The sequence below is a fragment of the Martes martes genome, assembly GCF_963455335.1.
Source record: "Martes martes genome assembly, chromosome: 4".
Classification (NCBI taxonomy): Eukaryota; Metazoa; Chordata; class Mammalia; order Carnivora; family Mustelidae; genus Martes; species Martes martes.
In genome coordinates this window covers 28,780,443-28,806,724 of record NC_137891.1, presented here as the reverse complement: position 1 = coordinate 28,806,724, position 26,282 = coordinate 28,780,443, and the positions used below count along the sequence as shown (strand labels likewise).

The 26,282-nt window shown below is 37.3% G+C and overlaps 1 protein-coding gene across 1 annotated transcript in view; it reads left to right on the top strand.

The window, feature by feature from the left end:
• Nucleotides 1-26,282, top strand: part of PKHD1L1 (PKHD1 like 1) — a gene marked incomplete at its 5' end in the record, with an annotated part of 157,157 nt that overhangs the window by 99,094 nt on the left and 31,781 nt on the right. Inside the window, 10 exons of the mRNA XM_080800305.1 lie at nucleotides 3,131-3,219; nucleotides 3,988-4,136; nucleotides 6,180-6,309; nucleotides 7,639-7,757; nucleotides 8,439-8,568; nucleotides 17,724-17,897; nucleotides 21,023-21,126; nucleotides 22,593-22,722; nucleotides 23,507-23,628; nucleotides 25,192-25,282. Of these exons, the coding sequence (XP_080656431.1) occupies nucleotides 3,131-3,219; nucleotides 3,988-4,136; nucleotides 6,180-6,309; nucleotides 7,639-7,757; nucleotides 8,439-8,568; nucleotides 17,724-17,897; nucleotides 21,023-21,126; nucleotides 22,593-22,722; nucleotides 23,507-23,628; nucleotides 25,192-25,282 (1,238 nt within the window). The remainder of the gene's footprint in view (nucleotides 1-3,130; nucleotides 3,220-3,987; nucleotides 4,137-6,179; nucleotides 6,310-7,638; nucleotides 7,758-8,438; nucleotides 8,569-17,723; nucleotides 17,898-21,022; nucleotides 21,127-22,592; nucleotides 22,723-23,506; nucleotides 23,629-25,191; nucleotides 25,283-26,282) is intronic.

Genomic DNA, 26,282 nt, shown 5'->3' with positions numbered 1-26,282 from the left:
TCACATGGGCCTTATAACCACCCTGATGAGAAGATGGAAAAATCTCACAAAAAGTTTTGTGTGAATGTTACTGGTAATCTTAGACTTGCAGAATGTTGGATATGAACTATTGGACCAACCCTCTTATATAATAAGGTGAGAAAGCTGAAGTCAGTGACCTTTAGTGAATTATCCAAGATCGCAGAACTTCTTGATGACGCCTCTGGAATAGCAAGAGAAATGAAGTCTCCTCATTAATCCAGTCCTTTCTTAGTAGGTAGTGTCTTTTTGCTTAGAATAACTGTCATGGCCAAATCTCATAATGCAACTCATTTAATTTTGTTTCGAATGTGTGATCCCCTAATATCTGTTAATTCTTACAGTTAAAAATGATTTTTTTATCTTTGAAACTTACATAGCCCTTTACCTTTATTTTTCATGTGGAACATTACTCTCCACCTTGTGTTATAGTAATCATCATACATCATGGTACTAGCATGTGATAGTTGGTACTAGCCTTTTAAGGCCATTAAAGGTATTATCCTGATTTGATGTATAATTGTATCTGTTATGGACAAATGGTAATCATAAAAATAGCAATTGTGATGAAGAAAGCTAACATTTAGTGGGCACGTAATAACCTGCTTCCATGCATCAAACACAACTTGATGTTTTTTTATTACTTGAATTACACTCCAAAATATACAGATATAGCAGTAACTATTGTACATAAGAATAATAATTGAATTTTTTGATATATTAATTTGATCATTAAAAAATATTTGAGCACCTGCTATGGCCCAGGCACTGTGCTGAGCACGGGACAGTCAATTGTAAACAACACAGATATGGTCCTGGCCCTCATCACACTCCCATTCTAACCAAAGAGATAGATGCCAACAGAAGCAAGCAAGGAAACAAAAGAGTAAATGAAAAAAAGTACATGAGTGTGAGTTGTGATAAAGGTTATAAGGGGAATGGACAGGCAGCTGGGACAGAGAGTAGTATGGGAGGGACCTCTTTTTGGTGCAGTGGTTAGGGATAGTCTCTCACAGGAGGGGACATTCCAGCTGATACCCAGAGGGTGAGGAAGAGCTGACCATGTGAAGGGTGGGGGAGGAGTGTTCTAGGCACAGAAAGCATCCTGGGCAGAGGCCCTGCTGTGGGAAAGAGTGTAGCATATCTAAGAACAGAGAAAACAGCGTGGCTAGACCCCCATGAGCCGAGGAGAGTGGCCTGGAAATGGTGTTGGAAACAAGTAGAAATCAGACCAGTCAGGTCATGCAGGCAGTTAGTCTTAAGAAATAGAAAAAGCTTTTAAATGATTTTCATCTGAGAAGTAATGTACTCCAAATTACATTTTGGAAGGACCACTTTCGCTGCTCTGTCGGTATTATAAAGGGGCAGTGGAGAGAGCAGGAAGGCTCATGAAAAGACTTTAGAGAGCTGTATAAGAGACATGCACCATCAGGGTTATTGGTCAAAAAGTCCTTATATAGTCTAGGGTAGATAAAATTATTGAGAATTTAATTAATATTTATTATTTACTCCCATGGTAGATTTAGATTGGTCTAGACCAGGATGTGATAGAGGAATATGTTGGTATACTACATGTATATGTCTTAACATATAGGTTCCCCCCACCCCTCACAGTATGAATTCTGCTCACTAGAAATAGCTATCATTGGATTTATTAATTTATATTATACAGATAGCCATCAGTGAAAACAAACAGAATCTTGATCCAGGGTGGGTACCTCAAGATTAGGATATAAAGCTCTAGTATGCAACACACATATGGTTTGTTTAAGAGTTATTAGGCTCTATGGATCATAACAGTGGGCAGTAAGAACAATATATAACATGCATATGCTGTTGGGGATAAGAATGAAAGGCTATTAATCTTGAGAAAAACTAGATAAAAATCAATGATCGAATCCATACAATGCTAGTCAGGTGTTTTAGTTAGAAAGATACAATTGTTAAACATAACTTTCTCGAAAATTGCTTCATGAAAAAAATGTATTATTAAGTCCAAATTAACTGCTAATCTTTCTTTTAAACCTCGTAAAACAAATTTTTATAACAAATTTTAACACGTTTCTTAGTTATAAAACTTAATAATTCAAATGTATAATGTAAGTACACTTTAACCGAACTATATATTGACTGTTTTGTAGAGTTACAGAATTTGTATGATGGATTTTTTAAATTTTTTACTAGTTCTGGGAACAACCTCTGATTGTGAACATTTTCCAATGGGAAAATATCATCAACTTTATAATAATATTCTTTACAACAGTTTGCACTGGGGTGGTTTCTGGAAGATATAACGATGAAAAGTGGAGACTGCCTCTCCTCCAAAGCACTTTTTATATCTCTTTCAGTTTAACATAACCTTCACTCTGGTTGCAGACATGCCATCCCTGATCCTAGCCCAGGGGCTTAACCTCAGTGACTCATCCTTACCAGCTCAGAGACTACCCTTCTATCCTTCCCTTCACAGAATCTAACAACCATATCCTCTCGCCCCCTCCCCCCATTCAGTAGCACCATATGTAAGGGTATTTAAAAGGACAAAAGATGAATTTCTTTTCACTTTCTACCATGTGAAATCTTTTTTTTTTTTTTTTAAGATTTATTTATTTGAGAGAGAGAGCGAGAGAGAGCGCAAGCCAGGAGAGGGGCATAGAGAGTGAGCGAGAGAATTTCAAGCAGATTTCCCATGGAGCAAAAGGCCTGACGTGGGGCTCAGTCTGCCCCTGAGATCATGCCCCGAGCCGAAATCAAGAATTGGATGCTTAATCCATTGAGCTACCCAGGCACCCTTCTACCATGTGAAATCTTATAAGGAAATTAAATAACTTACATTTTAGCTAAAATCTGGGTATCACAATGAGGATATAGTGGGAGAAAAGGTGATTCAGATTGTAGATGAAAAGGAAGTTTTCTTTATTGGAGAAAAAAAAAAGCTGTACGTATAGTCCTATGTGTTGCGTATTCTACCAAGTGTACCTGTTAGCTTGCCTACTTAGTGAAATTGTAAATTCTCTAATTTGCATTCTATCATCCCAAAACATGTAGTATAAGGAGATGGTTATTAAGTATGTAAAGGTAATCCTTAGTGGAAATATTTCTCTTCTCTTTTCAGCTTATGGTCCAATGATTCTTTCTGGCAATCATCTCGAGAAAATAATTATACTATACCGCACCCAGGGTCAAATGTGGTTATTCCTGAAGGTAAGTACATAAGCATAAACAAAATGCCTGTGCCTGTGTGACGTTAGGACAGATAGTACAGAGTTCGAATCCCACCTCTAGGCCACGCCCCTTGAGAGAGCAAACGTGAAGAGATGGATTCTAGTAAGTGTGTCCTGGACACCAGACTAGCCTTCTGGGTTTTACGGGGATTTTTTTCTTTTTCCTTTTTTCTTAAGATTTTATTTACTTACTTGAGAGAGAGAGCATGAGAGGGGAGAGGGTCAGAGGGAGAAGCAGACTTCCTGCTCAACAGGGAGCCCCATGCTGGACTCGATCCTGGGACTCCAGGATCATGACCTGAGCCGAAGGCAGTCACTTAACCAACTGGTACCCCTGGATTTTTTGTGGATTTAAACATGAATATTAAGGATAATAGATGTTCTGGGAGAGTCAGGAATGAGTCATTGTGTGGAAAAAGGGTTACAAACTTTGAAACCAAGACTCACTGGTAAGGGTGTCAATGTTTTTATCTATAAGCTATATTGTGAATTATATTGTATTTGTTCTATTAAAGTATTGTTTTGGGGCACCTGGGTGGCTCAGTCGGTTGGGCCTCTGCCTTCGGCTCATGTCATGATCTCAGAGTTCTGGGATTGAGCCCTGCATCGGGCTTTCTGCTCAGCAGGGAGCCTGCTTCCCTTCCTCTCTCTCTCTCTCTCTCTGCCTGCCTCTCTGCCTACTTGTGATCCCTGTCTGTCAAATAAATAAAATATTTAAAAAATAAATAAATAAAGTATTGTTTTATAGGAACATGGGTTGTAGCAGACATAGATATTCCACCAATGGAAAGTCTTGTTATTTGGGGAGTTCTGGAACTGGAAGATAAACACAATGTGGGAGCTGCAGAGTCTTCTTACAGAAAAGTTGTTCTGAATGCTACCTACATATCACTTCAGGTAAGGGTGGGGCGGTGGGTTTCTTACGGTTTATACCTTTATTAGTCAAATTCTAAGATGTTGAAGATTTCCTGAAAAAAATTGTAAGAAAGCATATTCAATCGATATGAATAAAAACCCAATTGGCTCTAACCTATGAGATGTAAGCCTCATTAAGTCCTGCATATTTCCCCTGTCCTTTCAACTGGTGGCTACATATTCCTTAGGGAGTAATTATGCTACTTCTTACTGTGAGAATATTTGTATTACTATTAGGTAAATCTAAACCTGCAACTTGGTCTAACTACCAGAGAATCCCCAGGAGTTCTGGAAAAAAGTTAAATATTTTAAGTCTTTTCTTTTTCTTAGAAAATAATGTTTCTTAAAATGAATGGACATAGATGGAATTATGAAAACAGGAGAAGACTCCTAAAAATATTTTAGCTGTTTGGAACAATTACCTCATTCTCTCATAAACCTCAGATGGTCTTGAACAAGTAACAGTATAATTAGTTGAGTTATTCTGTCAGTCTTTTATTATTGTTAATTAAAAAGAATGGCCTAGGGGCGCCTGGGTGGCTCAGTGGGTTAAAGCCTCTGCCTTCGGCTCGGGTCGTGGTCCCAGGGTCCTGGGATTGAGCCCCGCATGGGGCTTTCTGCTCGGCGGAGAGCCTGCTTCCTTCTCTGTCTCTCTGCCTACTTGTGATCTCTGTCTGTCCAATAAATTAAAAAAAAAAAAATTAAAAAAAAAAAAAGAATGGCCTAACAAAAAGCTATGAACTGCTGTTAAAAAGTAAAAGTGTATAGGGGTGCCTGGGTGGTTCAGTCAGTTAAGGGTCTGCCTTCTGCTCAGGTCATGATTCCAGGATCCTGGGATTGGGTTCCTGGCTCAGTGGGGAGTCTGCTTCTCTCTCTTCCTTTGCCCTTCCCCCTGCTCATGCTCACTCTCGTGCTTTCTATCTCAAATAAATTTTTTAAAGAATAAAAGTGGGCACCTAGGTGACTCAGTTGGTTAAGCAACTGCCTTTGGCTCAGGTCATGATCCTGGAGTCCTGGGATCGAGTCCCGCATCCGACTCCCTGCTCAGGAGGAAGTCTGCTTCTCCCTCTGACCCTGTCCCCTTCTCATGCTCTCTCACTCTCTCTGTCTCATAAATAAATAAAATCTTTTTTAAAAAGTGTGTAGTAGCTTTTCTTTGATAAAAATAGGGCTTTACTGGGGCACCTGAGTGGCTCAGTGGGTTAAGCCTCTGCCTTCGGCTCAGGTGGTGATTTCAGGGTCCTGGGATGGAGCCCCGAGTTGGGCTTCCTGCTCAGCAGGAAGCCTGCTTCCTCCTCTGTCTCTGCCTGCTGCTCCGCCTACTTGTGATCTCTCTCCCTCTGTCCAATAAATAAAATCTTAATAAAAAAGTAGGGCTTTACTGCTTTAAAAATATGCAGTATTTTGGTACTTAGATGCATGAGCTTTGAGGTAAATTAAAGTGTCAACTGAGTCCTTAAGCCTCTCTGTCAGTTGGGACTTTGGGTAAGATATTTAACCATTTTGAGCACCATTTTTCTTATCTAGCCAATGAGAATAAAAATAGCAATTCATGGGTTTAAGATAAAGGTCAAATGATAAAATAGACATAAAGCCTTACACATCATCGCTGGCATGGAATCAGCAAGCATTTAGTAATAGCTGTTATTATTAACAATGAGGGCTCCTACTTGGCCATAGCATGGACATAAGTGTGAAAAGTGTATTTCATGTATGTCACATGGTGCAAAATAAAATATGATTTGTCCAAATGGCACGAGTTTTGGTGTAAGCAGGTCTCAGTAAGCAGGTACGGCACTGACCATAAGTACCTATTGAAACTGACCTTGGAAAAGTCATTTAAGCTGCCCATCCCAAAGTGAGAGGGTTAAATCAAGGTCACTTCCACATAGAATATTGTTCTTCATATAACAGATTTCATTTGTTTTCACTAGAGGCTGCCAGTATCTTCCTAATTCCTTTTTTGTGGACGAAATTCTTTTCTGCTCAATTTTTAAGTATTAACAATTTTCTGCTTCACTGCAGGGAGGCAGATTGATTGGTGGCTGGGAAGATAACCCTTTTAAAGGAGAATTACAGATTGTTCTTAGAGGAAATCATTCTACTCCAGAGTGGACTCTTCCAGAAGGACCAAATCAAGGATCAAAGGTCTTAGGTGTGTATTTCCAGATACTAAAAGTATCATATCAGTCTTGAAAATCTATTTTAAAACATAACGCACTAAAATACTTGTTATCAGTTCAAGATCAGTTCAAGATGTTATGGTATCAGAAACTTTTACAGACATTTATTTACACTAAAGTGTTATAAAAATAAATTTAAAATCTTAATGAAAACATCTTACCCTAAAATAGGTATAGATGTGTGTATTTGAAACCAAAATGCAATCCATTGCAAAACTAACATAACTCTCTCTATATGTGTATTATTTCTCCATTCTGGTTTTCTTTATAATTTTCCCTTTGCATAAACAAGCATACTTCTTCATATTTTGGTGTCCTTTTCCTTTTCCTTAAAAGGTAACTTTTCTGCACATTATTCTACTTACAGTATTAATAATCTGTGGATCAACTGACTCTAATATGAGTTATCTAGTTGTAACTGAGGCTAAACTTTATATTTTCCAGTCGGATTTGTATGGCTGAACATATTCCTATCTAAGCCTGGAAAGTAAAGGAACTGAGAGGGTTTATTTGCTCATAATTAGTAACCACATTTATTAACACTGATATATTTATTGGAAAGATACATATAAGCATGTTCTACCATTGCTTTCCCACACAGTTTCTAAAACAGTGACAGGAAAGAGGAACATAAAAAATAACATCAGATTGAATTAGTCAGCTCCCCACTGGTAAATGTCCCAAGACAGACAAATTCAATCTTGAAAGATATTTGCTTTTGTGAGTTTATTTTTTTTGTTGTTTCAAAAGTAGCATTTCAAACAACACAAATAATATCAAGGAAAACTATTAAGAAAAAATATATGTCTTTCCAATTCTACCCCATCACGAGGAAACTAGTATCAATAGTTAGTAGTTTTTACGTGTCAAACTAAAGATATTAAGTTTTCTTTCAGTTAACATATTATGGATATCTTTCCAGATCAATATTTATGGATAACCATCTTCCTTTTTAAAGTATATTATCCTACTGTATTAGTATGTTATAATTTATTCCATCACCCTCTTATTGATGTACACTAGAATTTTTCCAATATTTTCAAATATTATCATAGTAGGCATCCTTATTCACAGATCCGTGTGCACTGGCTTAAAGGCTTTAATTCTATGGACCAGATTCCTAGAAGTGGGTCAGAGGGTCAAAGTTTTCTTGTATAGCCCTGAGCAGATAATCCAAATTCATTCCATTCATTCTAAAATGTCTAATCACTTATTAAAATATATCAATGTACTGTTTCATTTTTATACCAGCACCTAACTCAGTACCATGTGGTGAATAAATAGAAGTTTTTCTCCTTTAGGGGTATTTGGTGAGCTGGATCTTCATGGAATTCCACGTTCAATATATAAAACTAAGCTCTCAGAAACCGCAGAGGCAGGTTCCAAAGTCCTAACTCTAAAGGATGCTGTGGATTGGCAGGTACAGGAAATAGCATGTGGTGGGAACTGAATTCACATAAAGAGTCAACTTAAAAAGATTTCTTTCTTACTCTCACGGACATTTACTTTCTCATAGGATTAATCAGATGAAAAATGTATATTTTGTATTAGCTTACACTCTAAAGCTTACCTCATAGCAGGTGTTTAAAAATTGGGATCTTTAAAGGGCTTTCAGAATATATAAAGAATATTATTTATATATAAGTTATGAAAGGAAAATATAAAAGTTTTTGAGTAAAAAAAGTTTTTTATGTGTGTCTTTCCCACAATTCAGGAATACCTAGCAATAGTTAATTGTATAAAAAGAAAAAGTCTGGGGAAATTTTTCAAATCTTAAGAATATTGTGCTGACCAGTTTTTAATAAAAATATGAATATATTTGCTTTGATCTATTTAATTTTTAAAAAGTGTATTACCTATGATTTTATTTAATGACTGAATTAAATTTGAGGAAATGCTGAGATATATCAAAATTTAAAATCCTTAATATCAAACTCAAGCATGTTTATTTTTAGAGATTTCAATGTATAGTTTACTTCTTCTGATAATACCATGTTGTGATCAGATATGAATTGAATTAGAATTTTTTAACTGTTATTATTAAGAAATAGAAACCTATTTTAAAAATTGTTCTTGAATTTGGCACTTGAATTTTTCTAAGGAGGGAGAAGAGATTGTGATAACAACCACAAGCTATGATATCCATCAGACAGAAACTAGAAGTATCGTTAAAATCCTGCATGACCAAAAAATTCTCATTCTCAATGATACCCTTTCCTACACTCACCTTGGTAAGTGGCTATTTTTTAACTAAATAGAAATGTAATTAAAATGTCTTGTAATAATCACATTTTTAGTGCTCTCTTTTGTAATGATTCAGCAAATATTTAGCAAAGACTACGTATAATATCCCATGGGGCAAGACTAGCACTTTCTGTCTCAAACAAGCTTCTAGGTGATTTTTTTTAAAGATTTATTCATTTATTTATTTGAGAGAGCATGCGCACTCATGGTGGGGATGGGGTTGGGTGGAGGGGCAGAGGGAGAGGGACAGAGAAAATCAAAGAATCTCAAGCAGACTCTCTGCTGAGTGGGGAGCCCCACACAGGGCTTGATCTCAGGACCCTGAGATTATGACCTCAGCCAAAATCAAGAGTCAGACCTTAAACGACTGAGCCACCCAGGTACTTATGCATACTGAATTTTGAGAACCTTTGATTCAAGAGCATCTTTGTCCTAAATTAAAAAGTATCATGGGAGGATCTAAGTTGGTTATTATAAGATTGCCGATTATAATTTTTGGTGTAAATAGAAGAAATGTTTTTGATTGCATTTCATGTTATAATTAAAAAGTATCATGGAGGGATCTAAGATGGCAATGTAGTAGGAGGACCCTAGAGACTCATCTCGTCCCTCAAACACAACTAGATATATATTAAGTCGTTCTAAATACCCAAGAAATCATTTTGAAGTCTAACAAAAGAAAGTTCACAAATAGAAGGAGAGAAGAGGCCACATTGAGGAAGATAGTAAGTGCAGAGACTTGGTTTGGGGGAGAAACAGATCACAGGTTTTGCATAGGGGAAGAAGCCCTGGTAGCACAGAAAGGCAAGAGAGAGCATAGCACACAGGGGCAAGTACAAGGTGAATGCTTCCCCAAAACCATTGGCTAGGAAAATGGGGGCTGATTTCCATGAAGTTTTGCTACCAGTGAGTCTTGGGGGATTGGCTGGGATCGAGCCCTGAGGGGTTGTTCTATTCCTAAAGAGAAGGCAAGCAGACAAACAAGGGGGGGCGACGGGGCACAGATAGGATCTGAAGAATGCATAAAACACAGAGACTGTTCCCTCTTCTTGGAACATTTCTGTAAGAGGTAGCTTTCAAGGAGATTCCTCTCCACGGACAAAAGAGCAGCAGGCGCCATTTCCCTCTCTTGCCCCTCAGCATAGGTGCAGAGAATACACTGCATTCTGTGTGGAATACAGCTCAGCCCAACACCCACTGCCTAGAATGCCTGCTCCAAGTCCCACAGCCCTGCGCTCTGACATGACTACCCTTCTCAGTGAAGCGTGCCTTAGTCCCAGCATAATGAGACCCTTCCCCAGAAAGCCAGCACAGGCCCTTGCCCACACCACCTCCATAAGCTTGGAGTTTTAAAAAGTCAACTCAGTCTTGGCTGAGATAGAGCCTGGAGAACAATGCAGTGCTCCTGGAGAGAAGGCAAGCATACAACTGGAGGGAGGAGATGGTGTGGAACCAGTGATCTGAAAAATGCCTGGGACACAAAGTGCAGAGATTATTTGTTCTTCTGGGAGTGCTTCCTTGAGATGCAGTGTGCACAGTGACTGCTCTTTGGAGATAAAGGAGCTCTCTGGCACCATTTCCCACTCCCACCCCTCAGCATAAATGCAGAGCAAACTGGAGTAAAAAGCACAGCACTGGCACTGGCTGCCTAGCCTGCTTACACCAAGTCTCATATCCCTGCACTCTGCCAGTATGGCCCTTCATGATCAAGTGTGCCTCACTCCCAATACAGTAGGCCACTTCCCCAGAAGACCATTAGAGACCCCTGCCCAAACCATGTCTCCTAACCAGAGAGTTCTGCAGGGTTTCAGTTCTAGTGGAAGTAGCATCAGGTCTTACTTAATAAGCAGACCACAGAGCATACCCAGTTAAAACTCTCCATACTCTGGCCAAGGACCAAACACAACGTGCTGTAGGCAAGTAGAAACTCTGCAGGTTACTGGCCTGATGGATAGAGCAGCCAAAACACAACAGCAGAGTATACACAGGACCACTAGAGACACTGCTTTAAGTGCCAGGGCCTGGACACTAGATGACATCTTCTTCATAAAGCTATTATTCCAAGGAGCAGGACACATAACAGGCTTTTCCAACACACAAAGAAGACAGAAATGTAGGCAAAATGACAAGATGGAGGAATTCATCCCACAAGAAATAAGATAAGATCATGGCCAGAAATCTAAGGGAAACATATGTACGTGATGTGTCTGATGGAGAATTTAAAGCACAATCATTAGGATACTTGCTGCACTTGAGAAAAGAATGGAAGACTTCATGGAGGCCCTTAAAGGATAAAACAGTAAAAAACAGATAAGTTAAAAAATGATCAGTCAGAAATGAAAAATGGAATAACTGAGATTCAAAACAGACTGGATGCAGTGAACACAAGGATGGAAGCAGAGGAACAAATAAATGATATAGAAGATAGAATAATGGGAAAAAATGAACCTGAACAAAAGAGAGAAAGGTGAATTGTGGATCATGAGCATAGACTTAGGAAACTCAGTGACTCCATCAAATGTACTAACATTTGTATCATGAGAGTCCCAAAAGAAGAGAGAGGGAGAAAAGGGGGCAGAAAATTTATTTAGAGAAATCATAGCAGAAAATTTCCCTAATCTGGAAAAGGAAACAGATATCCAGATTCAGGAGACACAGAGAACTCCCTTCAAAATCAACAAAAGTAGGCCAATACCAAAACATATTGTAGTTAAATGGGCAAAATATAGTGATAAAGAAAAAAATTCTAAAAGCAGCAAGACAAAAGAAGTCCCTAGCTTCCAAGGCAGGACCCATTAAACTAGCCACAGTTCTCTCAACAGAAATTTAGCAAGCCAGAGAGAATAGCATGATATATTCAATGTGCTGAATGGGAAAAATCTGCAGTCAAGCGCACTCTATCCAGCAAGGCCGTCATCCAAAAAGATGGAAAGATAGAGTTTTCCAGACAAACAAAGGAGTTTGTGACCACTAAACCAGACGTGTAAGAAATAGTAAAGGGAACTCTTTGAATGGAAAGCAAAGACAAAAATTGACAAAGACAGGAAAGGAACGTAAAAAGCTCTAGAAACAATGACAAAACAGGTAATAAAATGGCACTAAATACATATCCATCAACAATTACTCTGAATGTAAATGGACTAAACATTCCAATCAAAAGACATAGGTTATCAAAATGGACAAAAAATAAGACCCATCTATATGCTGTCTGCAAGAGTCTCATTTTAGACCTAAAGATACCTGCAGATTGAAAGTGGGGGGATGGAGAAATATTTATCATGCAAATGGATGTCAAAAGAAAGCTGGAGTAGTGGTACTTATATAGACAAACTAGCTTTTTATTTATTTATTTATTAAAAGATTTTATTTATTCATTTGACAGACAGGGATCACAAGTAGGCAGAGAGGCAGGCAGAGAGAGAGGAAGGGAAGCAGGCTCCCTACTGATCAGAGAGCCCAACACGGGGCTTTATCCCAGGACCCTGAGATCATGACCTGAGCCGAAGGCAGAGGCTTTAACACACTGAGTCACCGAGGCGCCCCAAACTAGCTTTTTAAAACAAAGACTGTAACAAGAGATGAAGAAGGGCACTATATCGTAATAAAAGGGACTATCCAACAAGAAGATCTAACAACTGTAAATATTTATGCCCTGAACATGGGAGCACACAGATATATAAAACAATTAATAACGAACATAAAGGAACTCATCGATAATAATACAAGAATAGTAGGGGACTCTAACATCCACTTATAGCAACGGACAAATTATCTAAGCAGAAAATCAATAAGGAAACAATGGCTTTGAATGACACACTGGGCCAGATGGACTAAACAGACATATTCAGAGTATTTCATCCTAAACCTAAACTTTTCAAATGCATGTGGGACATTCATCATAATAGATCACATACTGAGTCACAAATCAGGCCTCAACAAGTACCAAAAGATTGAGATCATATCATGCATATTTTCTGACCATAACACTATGAAACTTGAAGTCTGCGATAAGAAAAAATTTGGAGGGGCACCTGGGTGGCTCAGTGGTTTAAAGCCTCTGCCTTCAGCTCAGGTTATGATCCCAGGGTCCTGGGATTAAGCCCTGCATCGGGCTCTCTGCTCATCGGGGAGCCTGCTTCTTCCTCTCTCTCTGCCTGCCTCTCTGCCTACTTGTGATCTCTGTCTGTCAAATAAATAAATAAAAAAATAAAAGAAAAATTTGGAAAGATCACAAATACATGGAGATTAAGCAACATGCTACCAAACAATGAATAGGTGAACCAGGAACTCAAAGAAGAAATTAAAAAATACATAGAAACAAATAAAAATGAAAATACAATTGTCCAAGACCTTTAGAATACAGCAAAAGCAGCCATAAGAAGGAAGTATATAGCAATACAGGCCTATGTCAAGGAGCAAGAAAAATCTCAAACAATCTAACCTTATACCTAACAGAGGCTGAAAAAGAACAAGAAACAAAGCCTAAACCCAGGAAAAATAGGGAAATAACAAGGATTAGAGCATAAATAGATGGTATAGAAACTTAAAAAACAATAGAACAGATCATTGAAACCAGGAGGTGGTGCTTTGAAAAAATTAATATAAATGATAAACTCCTAGTTAGACTTATCAAAAAGAAATGAGAAAGGGCTGAAATAAATAAAATCACAAATGAAAGAGGAGAAAAAACAAGAAACACTACAGAAATACCAACAATTATAAGAGAATATTATGAAAAACTATGCCAACAAACTGGACAACCTAGAAAAAATGGGTGAATTCCTAGAAACTTATGAACTTCCAAAATTGAAACAGGAAGAAATAGAAAACTTGAGTAGGCCAATAACGAGCAAAGAAATTGAATCAATAACCGCAAATCTCCTAATAAACAAAAGTTCAGGGACAGATGGCTTCACAGGTGAATTCTACCAAACATTTAAAGAATTATCATCTATTCTTCTCAAACTATTCCAAAAAATACAAACAGAAGGAAAACATCCAAATTCACTATATGAGGTTAGCATTACCCTAATACCAAAACCAGCAGACTTCCCTAAAAAAATAACTATAGGCCTTGATGAACATGGATGTAAAAATTCTCAAAAAATACTAGCATATTGAATCCAATAGTACATTAAAAAACCATTCATCAAGGTCAAGTGGGATTTATTCCTGGGCTGCAAGAGTAATTCCACACTCACAAAAAAATCAATGTGATACACCACATTTATAAAAGAAAGGATAAGAGCCATATGACCCTTTCAATAGACAGAGAAAAAGCATTTGACAAAGAACAACATCCATTCATGATAAAAACCCTCAACAAACTGAAGGGACAACATAATAAAGGACATACATGAAAACCTCACTGCTAATGTCATCCTGAATGTGGAAAAACAGAGCTTTTTCTCTACACTCAGGGCAAAACAGCAGTGTCCACTTTCACCACTGTTGTTTAACACAGCATTGGAAATCCCAGCCTTAGCAATTGGACAACAAAAAGAAATGAAAGGCATCCAAATTGACAAGGAAGAAGTCAAATTCTCACTATTTCAGGTGACGAGATAACATTTATAGAAGAAACAAAAGACTCCACCAAAAACTTTCTAGAACTAATACATGAATTCTGTAAAGTCACAGGATACAAAATCAATATACAGAAATCTGTCTAGGAAGTAAAAGATCTGTACGCTGAAAACTATAAAACACTGATAAAAGAAATTGAGGAAGACGTAAAGAAATGGAAAAACATTCCATCTTCAAGGATTGGAAGAACAAATATCATTAAATGTCTATAGTACCCAAAGCAATCTACACATTTAACACAGTTCCTATCAGAATACCACCAGCATTGTTCACAGAGTAGAACAAACAATCCTAAATTTTATATGGAACCACAAAAGACCCTGAATAGCCAAAGTAGTCTTTAAAAATAAAAGCAAAGCTGTAGGCATCACAATTTCAGACTTCATGCTATATTACAAAGCTGTCGTCATTAAGACAGTATGGTGCTGGCATAAAAACAGACACATAGATCAATGGAATAGAACAAAGAACCCAGACATGGACCCTCAACTCTATGGTCAACTAATCTTTGACAAAGCAGGAAAGAATATCCAGTGGAAAAAAGTCTCTTCAACAAATGCTGTTAGAAAACTGGACAGCAACATGCAAAGAATGAAACTGGGCCACTTTCTTAGACCATACACTAAAGTCAATTCAAAATGGATGAAAGAACTAAATATGAGACAAGAATCCATCAAAATCCTAGAGGAGAATACAAGCAGCAATGTCCTTGACCTTAGCCACAGTGACTTCTTGCTAGACACATCTTCAAAAGTGAGAGAAACAAAAGCAAAAATGAACTATTGGGACTTCATCAAGATAAAAACTTCTGTACAACAAAGGAAACGGTCAACAAAACTAAAAGGCAACCTACAGAATGGGAGACGATATATGCAAATGTCTTATCAGATAAAGGACTAATATCTAAAATCTATAAAGAACTTCTCAAACTCAATGCCCCAAAACAAAGAATCCAGTCAAGAAATAGGCAAAAGACTGAACAGACATTTTCCCAGGGAAGACGTACAAGTGGCCAACAGACACATGAAAAAATGTTCAACATCACTTGGCATCTGGGAAATACAAATCAAAACCACAATGAGATATCACCTCACACTGGTCAAAATGGCTAAAATTAACAAGTCAGAAGACAACAGATGTTGGTGAGAATGTGGAGAAAGGGGAATACTCACACTGTTGGTAGGAGGGCAAACTGGTGCAGCCACTCTGGAAGACAGTATGAAGGTTCCTCAAAAAGTTAAAAATAGAGCTACCCTATAACTCAGCAATTGCTCTATTAGGTATTTATCCAAAGACTACAAACACAGTGATTCAAAGGGACACATACACCCCAATGTTTATAGCAGCAATGTCCACAATAGCCAAACTGTGGAAAGAGCCCAGATGTCCATCAACAGATGAACAGTTAAAGAATATGGAGATATATATATATATACTCAGTCATCAAAAAGAATGGAATCTTGCCATCCAGCATGAATGGAACTACAGGGTATTATGCTAAGCAAAATAAGTCAGTCAGAGAAAGATAAATATATGATTTCACTCATATGTGGAATTTAAGAAACAAAACAGATGAACATGGGGGGGAGAAGGAAAAATAAGAACAGAGAGGGAGACAAGCCATAAGAGTCTCTTAACTATAGGAAACAAACTGAGAGTTGCTGGAGGGGAGTTGGGTGGGAGGATAGGGTAACTGGATGATCGACATTAAGGACGGCACATGATGTAATGAGCAATGGGTGTCATATGCAACTGATGAATCACTAAATTATCTCTGAAATAAATAACACAGTATATGTAAATTAAATTTAATTAATTAACTAAAATTTTAAAAATAGTCCCTTCAAAAAATGGTGTTGGGAAAACTGGACAGCAACATGCAAAAAAATGAAACTGGACCACTTTATTACACTGGACACAAAAATAAATTCAAAATGGAGGAATGGGTGGCTCAGTCGACTGAGCATCTGACTCTTGATTTCAGCTCAGGTCATAATCTCAGGGTCATGAGCTTGAGCTTCCATGTTCAGTGGGGAGTCTCCTTCTTTTTCTTTCTTCCTTTCCTCTGCCCCCCACCCCAGATAAATAAATCTTTTTTAAAAAAAAACAACCAAATTCAGAGAAAGACCTAAATGTGAGACAGGAAACCATTAAAATCCTAGAGAATACAGGAAACAATTGCTTTGACATAAGTCATGGCAACTTCTTACTAGACACGTTTCTAGAGGCAAGGAAAGAAAAGCAAAAATGAACTATTGGGACTTCATCAAGATAAAAACCTTCTGCAGAGTGAAGGAAACAATCAACAAAAGTGAAAGGCAACCTTTGGAATGGGAGAAGATATTTGCAAATGACATTTCTGATAAAGAGTTAGTATTCAAAATCTATAAAGAATTTATCAAACTTAATACCCAAAGAAGACGTACAAATGGCCAACAGACACATGAAAAGATACTCAACACCCTTTGTCATCAGAGAAATACAAATCAAAACTACAATGAGATATCACCTCACGCTGGTCAGAGTGGCTAAAATTAACAACGCAGGGAAAAACAGGTGTTGGTGAGGATGTGGAGAAAAGGGAGTGGCCACTCTGGAAAACAGTATGGAGGTTCCTCAAAATGTTAAAAATAGAACTACCCTATGATCCAGCAATTTCTCTACTAGGTGTTTACCCAAAAGATACAAAAATGCTAATTAAAAAGGATACAGGATCCTCAATGTTTATAGCAGTATTACCAACAATAGCCAGATTATGGAAGGAGCCCAAGTGTGTCCATCCGCCGATGAATGGATAAGGAAGAGGTGAGAGAAACGCACACACACAGTAGGTTATTTTTTTAAATATTTTATTTATTTGACAGCGAGAGATCACAAGTAGGCATAGAGGCAGGCAGAGGGGGGGTGGGGGGAGGCAGGCTCCCCGCTGAGCAGAGAGCCGGATGTGGGGCTCAATCCCAGGACCCTGGGATCTTGACCACATAGTAGATTATTACTCAGCCATCAAAAAGAATGAAATCTTGCCACTTGCAATGACGTGGATGGAGCTAGAGATATATATCATGCTAAGCAAAATAAGTCAATCAGAGAAAGACAGATACCATATGATTTCACTCATACGTGGAATTTAAGAAACAAAACAAATGAACTTGGTTGGGGGGGAAAGACATGAAAACCAAAAGAAAAGTCTTAACTACAGAGAACAATCTGGTGGTTACCAGAGGGGAGGTGGGCATGGGGATGGCTTTAATGGGTGACGGGAATTAAGGAGGGCACTTGTGAAGAGCACTGGGTATTGTGTAAGTGTTGAATCACTAAGTTCTGCACCCAAAACTAATATTACACTGCATGTTTACTAACTGAAATTTAAGTAAAATCTTAGGAAAAAAAAAACCACAAAAGATATCATAATTTCATTCAGCTACCTGTGTATGTTTAAGCATGCAAATCTAATTCATGAATATTAGAAAGTTACACGGCCTATGAATTACAAAGGAACTAATAAACCCAGGTGTTTTTCAACATTGGTAATAATCTACCTGTCCTTCTGTTGTAGCTGAAAGATACCATGTTCCTGGAACAGATCAGAGCTATACATTAGCAGCTGATGTTGGAATACTGAGTAGGAACATCAAAATACTTGGTGAAGATTATCCAGGTTGGTTCAAGGAATCTTTCGGCGCACGTGTCCTGGTCAGCTCATTCACTCAGAATATGATGACGTTTAAAGGTTGGTACAAATTTGGAATATAACACAATCTCTTCTTTGTTCAGTCAATTCTTAAATTACACTTCTTTTTACGATCACTTTTGTTAAAAAAAATTCACTGAGTACATTTTGAAGACCACAGTGGCTTTATTTGTGACTCATGCATCACGCAGTATCCGATCTAGGAGATAAAAAGGAGCTCCAAAGAGCTGTGCAAAATGAAAGACTTTTATAGGCAGAAGAGAACAGGAACCTGGGAGGTATACTAGGCAAAAAAAGCAAACTGGTTACTGCAAGGTTACTTCCCTTTAGGGGTGGCAGGGGCTAGTCAGGCACATTACCTAACTAGTGCTGATCTGGGGATTCCTGATGGGTTGGTTTAAGATTCCATTTCTGGGAGAGGAACTGTAAGTTCAGTCTTGGTCTGGTAACTTGGGTTGAACATAATCAGCCTTCAATTTGGGCTGGTTTTCTTGTTTTTAACACAGAATAATCTTCCTTGAGAGGGATTATGTAAGCTATCCAAAAGCTCCAAAAGTTCCATTGCTCCAAAAGCAAACCTGTAATATTTTTCTACTCATTTTATCTTCACAGACAGTAAGAATTATCAAATTAACAATGACCTTAGGTGACAGCTAGCCCAGCCTCTCATAAACAGAAGTTGTTTATAAAAAGCACAATAGGTCTGTTATTTTTGTTTGAGAGAAAATTTAAAACATATACAAAATTTTCAAACGTAAAGAGATGTATAGCGTATCCCAGTGTACCCGTCACTGGTTACCACAGTGATCAACTTTGGTCAATTTTGTTTCAACTGTATGACCACCCACTCTCTTCAAGCCCCTGGGTTATTTTGAAACAACTGCATGTATTTTTTTCTTGAAATATAATTGACATATAACATTGGGTAAGTTTAAGGTATACACTCTATTTATTTTGATACATTTGTATATCACAATATGATTACCACTGTAGCGTCAGCTAACATCTCTATCATGTCACATTATGTCTTTTTTGTGGCAGGAACAATTAAGATCTGGTCTCCTGGCAACTTTGAATTTTATAATACAGTATTGTTGACTGTAATCACTCTGTTGTACATTAGATCTCCAAGTCTTATTTCTCCACTAGTTCCAAGTTTGTACCCTTAAATAACATCTTTCTAATCCCCCCAACACCACCACCACCCTAGCTCCTGGTAACTACCGTTCTATCCTCGGCTTTTATGCATTTGGCCTTTTTAGATTCTACATATAAGCATCATACAGTATTTGTCTTTTTCTGATTACCTCACTGAGCATAATGCCCTCAAAGTCCATCTGTGTTGTAGCAAATGGTTAGAGTTGTTTCTTTTTATGACTGAATAACATTCCATTGCTCATATATACCTCATTTTAGAAATGCCCGATTACCATTGACAAATGAAAATGCCCCATCAGTGACCTTCAGAACATTTTCATGTTGATGCCTCTGCCTTTTGACTTAGGTTTCATCAGCTTCTTCACTTTCTGATATGACAGAAAGTGTTTTGTGTTTTGTTTTGTTTTTCTGAGCCTGGAAATAAGTCACCCCTCCAAGTAATGCTGGTTCTTTTTATTGGAAGCTGGTGTTTAGATCCCACAGTCTGGGTACCAGGAGGCGGTCATTTTTTCTTACTTGTAATGTTTTAGCAGGTCCTTGTTCATAATTCTGTCTACAGCATTTTGCAACAGCTCTAATTTCAGAAAACCTTTATATTGAGCAAGCAGCCATCCCACTATAGCTTCTACCTATTTGTCAACAGGAGCTTAACTAATGATGGTAATAGTAATGATGATCATATGGTATTCAAGGCACTGTACTAAGGATTTAACACATATTATCTCATTTAATCCTCATATGCTCTGCAGATATATTGTCCCCTTTTAAAGTTAGATTATTGGGGGATCAAATTGCTCTGACCTTGGATACTAATCCACTTCAGATCCCATGATGGACCTGTTCCTATGACAACCTTTCCTTGCTTCTGTAAATTGTTTAGTGATGTTAATAAACATCTACAGCTTTTGTAGGGCCAGATGCTCTGTAGTAACCATTTCTTCTCTGTCTCAATCTTAGTGTTATGTTCTCCACCGTGTATCCAATTGCTGGCTCATGGACTTTGAGACAGGTTTTTTCCCTTCTAGTACAAAGTAACTCTTCTCCAACACATTTTGTTAAATATCAGTTTTTGGAACAAGAAACATCCCCTACTGCTTTTTACCAGCCATAAATCTCTGTGCCTCCAAGAAGTTGTATGAGAATTCAATCACAAATTGCCTTTTAAGCACTTAGTACAGCCCTTGGCAAAGAGTACTCTCTCATAGATTGTTCTTGCTGTTATTACCAATCTATGAAATTACCTCTTGTCACCTCAGTAATGCTTATGACAAACTGATGAGCAGATACTTGGTAATGCATATTCTGGAAAGGATTATATAAAGATAATGCCCTTCACATCTCTTTAGAACATCAAAACTCAACTGTCAGGTAAATTATGTCTTGTGCTTTATGTCATGCTTCTCTAACAGGAATAGTATCACTACCAAGGGGATGAAAACTGATTCTTTCAGGACAAAAAAATTTATTTATTTCAGATTTTATTTATTTATTTGAGAGAGAGAAAGACGGTGAGCAAGAAAGAGAGAGAACACACAGGTGCATGAGAAGGGGGAGGGGCAGAAAGAAAGGGAGAAGCAGATTCCTAGTTGAGCAGGGAGCCCAAAGCAGGCTCCATCCCAGGACCTGATCCCAAGGCAGACGTTCAACCAACTGGGCCACCCAGGTGTCCCAGGTCAGAAAAATTTAGATGAGTAATAGTTTGTGGCCCTCCAAAGAGCCACCATACATTAACAGATACGTAGTATAGCTGACATATTAAAATTCCATGGGGAGGCGAGGCTATTGGGGAGAAAAGTCTAAAGAGGCTGTTGTAGGGGGCAGTGAAAAAAAAGTTCAGAAACACTACCTCATTTGGATTAAAGAGAAAAGAAGAATGAATGAGATATCCATAAAAAAGTTGAAAGCAAATTTGTGATTTGGAAAATTACAACTCGTGTAGATTTTCAAAAATTTTTATTGTGATTCAAGAAAAAAATGTTGTCACTCTTCCCTCCCTACCCTGCCAGGAAATGCAAGGATAAGTAATGTGGAATTTTCTCACGGTGGTCAAGAAGGCTTCAGGGATAGCACAGATCCAAGATACGCCGTAACATTTCTTAACTTAGGACAGGTTTGTATGTGAATTTTTGCACATATTCAAAATAAAATATTTTTATTTTGATTTTATTTTCATTTAACTTTACTAAAAAGTCATATCTTAGAATTTCTCTTTTTCTTTTTAAGATTTTATTTATTTATTTGACAGACAGAGATCACAAGTAGGCAGACAGGCAGGCAGAGAGAGAGGAAGGGAAGCAGGCTCCCCACTGAGCAGAGATCCCGATGATGCTGATGCGATGCGGGCTCAATCCCAGGACCCTGGGACCATGACCTGAGCCAAAGGCAGAGGCTTTAACCCACTGAGCCACCCAGGTGCCCCAATATCTTAGAATTTCTAAGATGATGATCTAATAAAACTTTTTTTGGTACATTTTCCATCAACTTTTTTAGACTCATAGCAGCATCTGACTTACCTATTTCACACATTTATTTAAAATCAGTAAAACAACAACAACAAAAAAAAAACCAGAAAAAAAGAGCACAGATATAAAATAACTAAAGCTCTATTTTATTTCATAACTCCACTTTATTTTGCAGTGATCAAAACTATTTATAAATAGTTTCTATTGAACAAAGTGAGTATTGCTTACATTTCTCAAATGAAAACCTTGTCTGTATATCCATGCTTCTGTCAAAAGTGGAAAAATAGATGTGCTTAGAAGGCTTGTGATTGAAGAAAAAATGAGAGAGAACATATTTTTTTATGGAAATAAAAAATAGTCTTGCATTTTTGGGGTTACAGCCCCCAACTTACTCATTGGTTGGTTCCTACAGACCTTTGAATTGTAACCTCCTGCCTAGAGTATTAACTTTTGTAATTAAAAAAAAGTCCTTGCTCACCATATAATAAACTATTCTGAAAAATAATTTTAGCTCCTTAGCATTTTATAGATAATGATAGAAATACAAAGGCATAGAAAAGTACTTCAGAATTTTTATCTGCATTTAAATCTGCATTTTGTTTTATTTAATCATAAAGTGAAGATATATGGAAATTTCCCAGGTTTAAAAGATCTACAGGGAAATAATATTTTTTTATGGAACATGAATTGAGTATTTTTTTATTACCATGTAATGTATTATTTGCCCCAAGGGTACAGGTCTGTGAATCATCAGTTTTACACACTTCACAGCACTCACCAGAGTACAAACCCTCCCCAATGTCCATAACCCAACCACCCTATCCCTACACCCCTCCCCCCGGCAACCCTCAGTTTGTTTCCTGAGATTAAGAGTCTCTTATGGTTTGTCTCCCTCCCCAGTCCCATCTTGTTACATTTTTTCCATCCCTTCCCTCCACACCCCACCTCCATGCCTCTCAAATTCCTCATATTGAAGAGATCATATGCTAATTGTCTTTCTCTGAGAATTTTACTTATCAAGATTTGTCTCTCGAAAATCACCCACTTCAAGTTTTTTCTTTAAATACATTTTAATTTTATTTTAAAATGTTCATTGAATCCTGATGTTTCATAGATTCAAGAACGTGGCTCATCTTATATTCGAGGCTGTGCCTTTCACAATGGCTTTTCCCCAGCAATTGGTGTGTTTGGGACAGATGGATTGGACATAGAAGACAACATCATTCACTTTACAGTGGGGGAAGGTAGTATGATAATATTTTTGTCCAAATAATGTGCTTTCTGAGACAATCTTATCTGACAGACTCTAGAGCCATGCTGTCCAGTTGACTGTTTTCAAAGAACAGAAGTGGCCTCTATCTGTGCTGATATGGTAATTACTAAACCCTATGTGGCCACTGAGCACTTAAAATGTTGCTACTATGATTGAAGAACAGGATTTTTAATTTTAATTGTACTTAATTTAATCATACTTACTTTACATTTAAGTCGTTACATGTGGCTATGGCTATCATATTGGACAATACAACTCTAGAAGAATTACTTACCAGAGCATGATCATGTGTGAGTTATCTAATCACCAATAGTTTAAATTACTATGATGCTTTTACTATGACATTTAAAATCCTCCTCACCTATCAATCAAAATAAAGAAAATCAAAATAACAAGTAAAGGTTACTATTTTAGGGTACTTGGACTTGATGTAAGGAGGTTATCCTTTCTTGACTATCTGTACAAGGCATAATACAAATTCATTTAATGTATACAAAATTGATGTGTGTGTTTGTTAAAATCTGAGGTGGAGCCTCATATATGGAACCCACATATTTAACAGGCACCCCAGAAGAGTCTTAGGTAGTTAAACTATTAACGAGGTTGAGTTCAAAGGGCATACTCTAAAATTTAAGAGGTTGATTTGTCAGGCTCAAACTAGAAAAACTGACTTCATGGGAACACAAAAGATATCCCCCATAGTACTCATTACAAATCTGTATGTATTTGGGGGGATTTTATTCACTTTTTTGCAGGCATCAGAATATGGGGGGATGCCAACAGAGTTCGTGGGAACTTGATTGCACTCTCAGTTTGGCCAGGAACCTATCGAAACAGAAGAGATTTAAGTTCAACGCTCTGGCATGCAGCAATTGAGGTAGGGTGATTTCTAACTATATAAAATAATGACGTAATTTTACAAGAGTATCCTAAAGTATAATTTGTAATTTCTTTACAGGTTATATACCACAGATTATAAATTCTGTAGAAACTGTAAGTCTCAAAATGTTGTTGAAAACTGTTTCCTCTTTAGATAAAGCTTGGTGAATTAATAAAATGAGCTAATGAAGGGAGTGAGTAAACTCTCTTGAGAGCTGTTGCGAGCTCCCACAGCCATCGAATTTTTCTTTGTGTTGATGTCCAGTGGTTTAAATAGTTCTCTTATTTCCTTGCTTTTCCAACCTTAATTGTCACTTCCAAGTACTGGTGCAGGGTCTCTCTGCTGCTAATTGGCTGAATGCCTTGCACGTTCTACTACTTAACTCTGACTTTGGTTTCCTTCGTCATATGGAAAATTAGAATGATAGACTCCAGAATCTCTAGAATCCCTTTCTCGTCTAAAATGCTTATGATTATGTGAGGTTATTTACTTTTATCTGGTATTACTAATGGGACCCTTCTTATTTCCCATGAAGTTTCTTCAATCCCTGTAGGCCCTCTGGTGTAGGATGAGATCGCAGGCAAGCAAACAGAAAGTACGAGAAAAGGGTTTGGAGGACATATGGTTCCACCTTCTTTTTAGTCTACTAACCTATGCCACAGGAACCAAAAAGAATTAAAAAAAAAAAAAATAGCTCTTTTGGGAGATGGGATAAGGAGTGAGGGTTTGTTTTTGTGCAACTACTAATAATCACCTTAAAGTAAAACCTGAAAACCTGGAACTTGGTATACATTTATGAGAGTGTTCTCCTTTCATCCTATGGAATCCAACATCAATTCCAAGTCTTTGAATTTTCTGTACCTTTTGAAAGAAAAGGAACTTATTTTACTTTTATGAGTTTCATTTAACTCTGTTCTCTTATCATAATATATAAAAATAAAGGTGCTTAATATTTTAAATAGTTGAGATTTTGACTGTTTTGCTGACACCAGAGGCAAGAATTGAATCTTCTGTGCTCTATACTTTTCATTTTTGCCACCTTGCCTGGGCTCACAAAGTAAAATGGTTTAGTGACTACCTAACATTCATGTTCAACCAGTTTTAAATATAGCAGATTTTATTTAAACTAGTAAGTGCTTCTATTGAATCTTATGGTCCACTATAATTTCCTTAGTTTTCTCTTAATAAATTAAATTGGTAACATAATATAGCCAAAGAGTGATAAAATCCTACTAACCTTGCTATAATACTGGAATTTGGTCTATGGCTTATAATTTTGAATGATACTCAGTGGCTTTTGTGACTGAAATAAAAAATCTCTTTAATGCAGTTTTCTAATGAAACCTAAGGTGTTGTGTCTAGTGATGATTTTACACCAAAAACCTAAGGTAATTTTGATACTACATTTGTAATGTAAATTTGAATGGGTTGAATAATGAAATTAATTTTTCCTCCTAAAAGGTAGTCATAATTAATTTTCCTATATATGCTGCATACTTGCTGTCATTGTACAGTTGTGTAAGAGCCTGACCCATAACATTTTCCTTATCACTGTACTAGATAAACAGAGGGACCAATACAGTCTTGCAAAATAATGTCGTGGCTGGATTTGGAAGGGTGGGATACCGCATTGATGGTGAACCTTGCTCAAGTAAGTCTTTTGGCAAAGAGTCACTAAAACAAAGAAATACCTTGTCCAAATTTGTTAGAAAGAAATAATTATTGTTTGTTAGTTCAGTATGTAATATCCCTTCCTCCAGGATACTGAAAGAACTTAACTAACTAAATTATTTGAAGATATCATTGAGTCTAGGAAAAAATGAATAGACTTTTTAAGAAAGATTTTATTTATTAAAAATGATAAAGAATTTATTTATTTATTTGAGAGAGAGTGCAAGAGCATGAGTAGGGTTGGGAGGGTGGCAGGGGGAGGGGCAGAAGGAGAAGCAGATTCCTCACTGAGCCAGGACCTGGGATCATGACCTGAGCTGAAGGCAGACGCTTAACCCACTGAGCCACTCAGGCACTCCTGAATAGGCTTTTAAAGATAATTTTGCATATTTATGATCCAAAAATTCTAGCAGCCACTTCAATTCTTGATGTGGCCAGTGTTGGAACAGTGAGTACCTCATCCTACTATCACTTTCATAAAAGCAACACTTTAGAGATACATGTCGATCGGGATATGGCACTATTGCTTATTTCCTCTTGATAAGAATAAATTTATAATTTATAAATTTATTTATAAATTATAAATAAACTATTTGTGCATTTAAACCTACAAGCATGAAAAAGTCAAAGGACATGAACGGCTAGTTCTCAGATACATTTCTCTCTACTAGAGGAGTCAAACTCAAGAATTAACTGAGAATTAACAACTACTCTTTTGGCAAGGCTAGGGAAACTAGAACATTTACCCACTGCTAGTTGAATGACAAAACAATATAACCCCTACAGAGGGGAATAGGACAATAGCTGCCAAAGTTATAGGAGCATTTGCTTTGGGCTCAGCATTTCCACTTCTGGCAATCTAACTAACATTGGCCTCTGTAACACTTACAAAATGTTTTGTGAACTAGGTGATTCATCACAATATTGTGTGTGCTAGCAGGAAACTGCAAGCTGCCTTATGTCCAGTACAGTGGACTAGT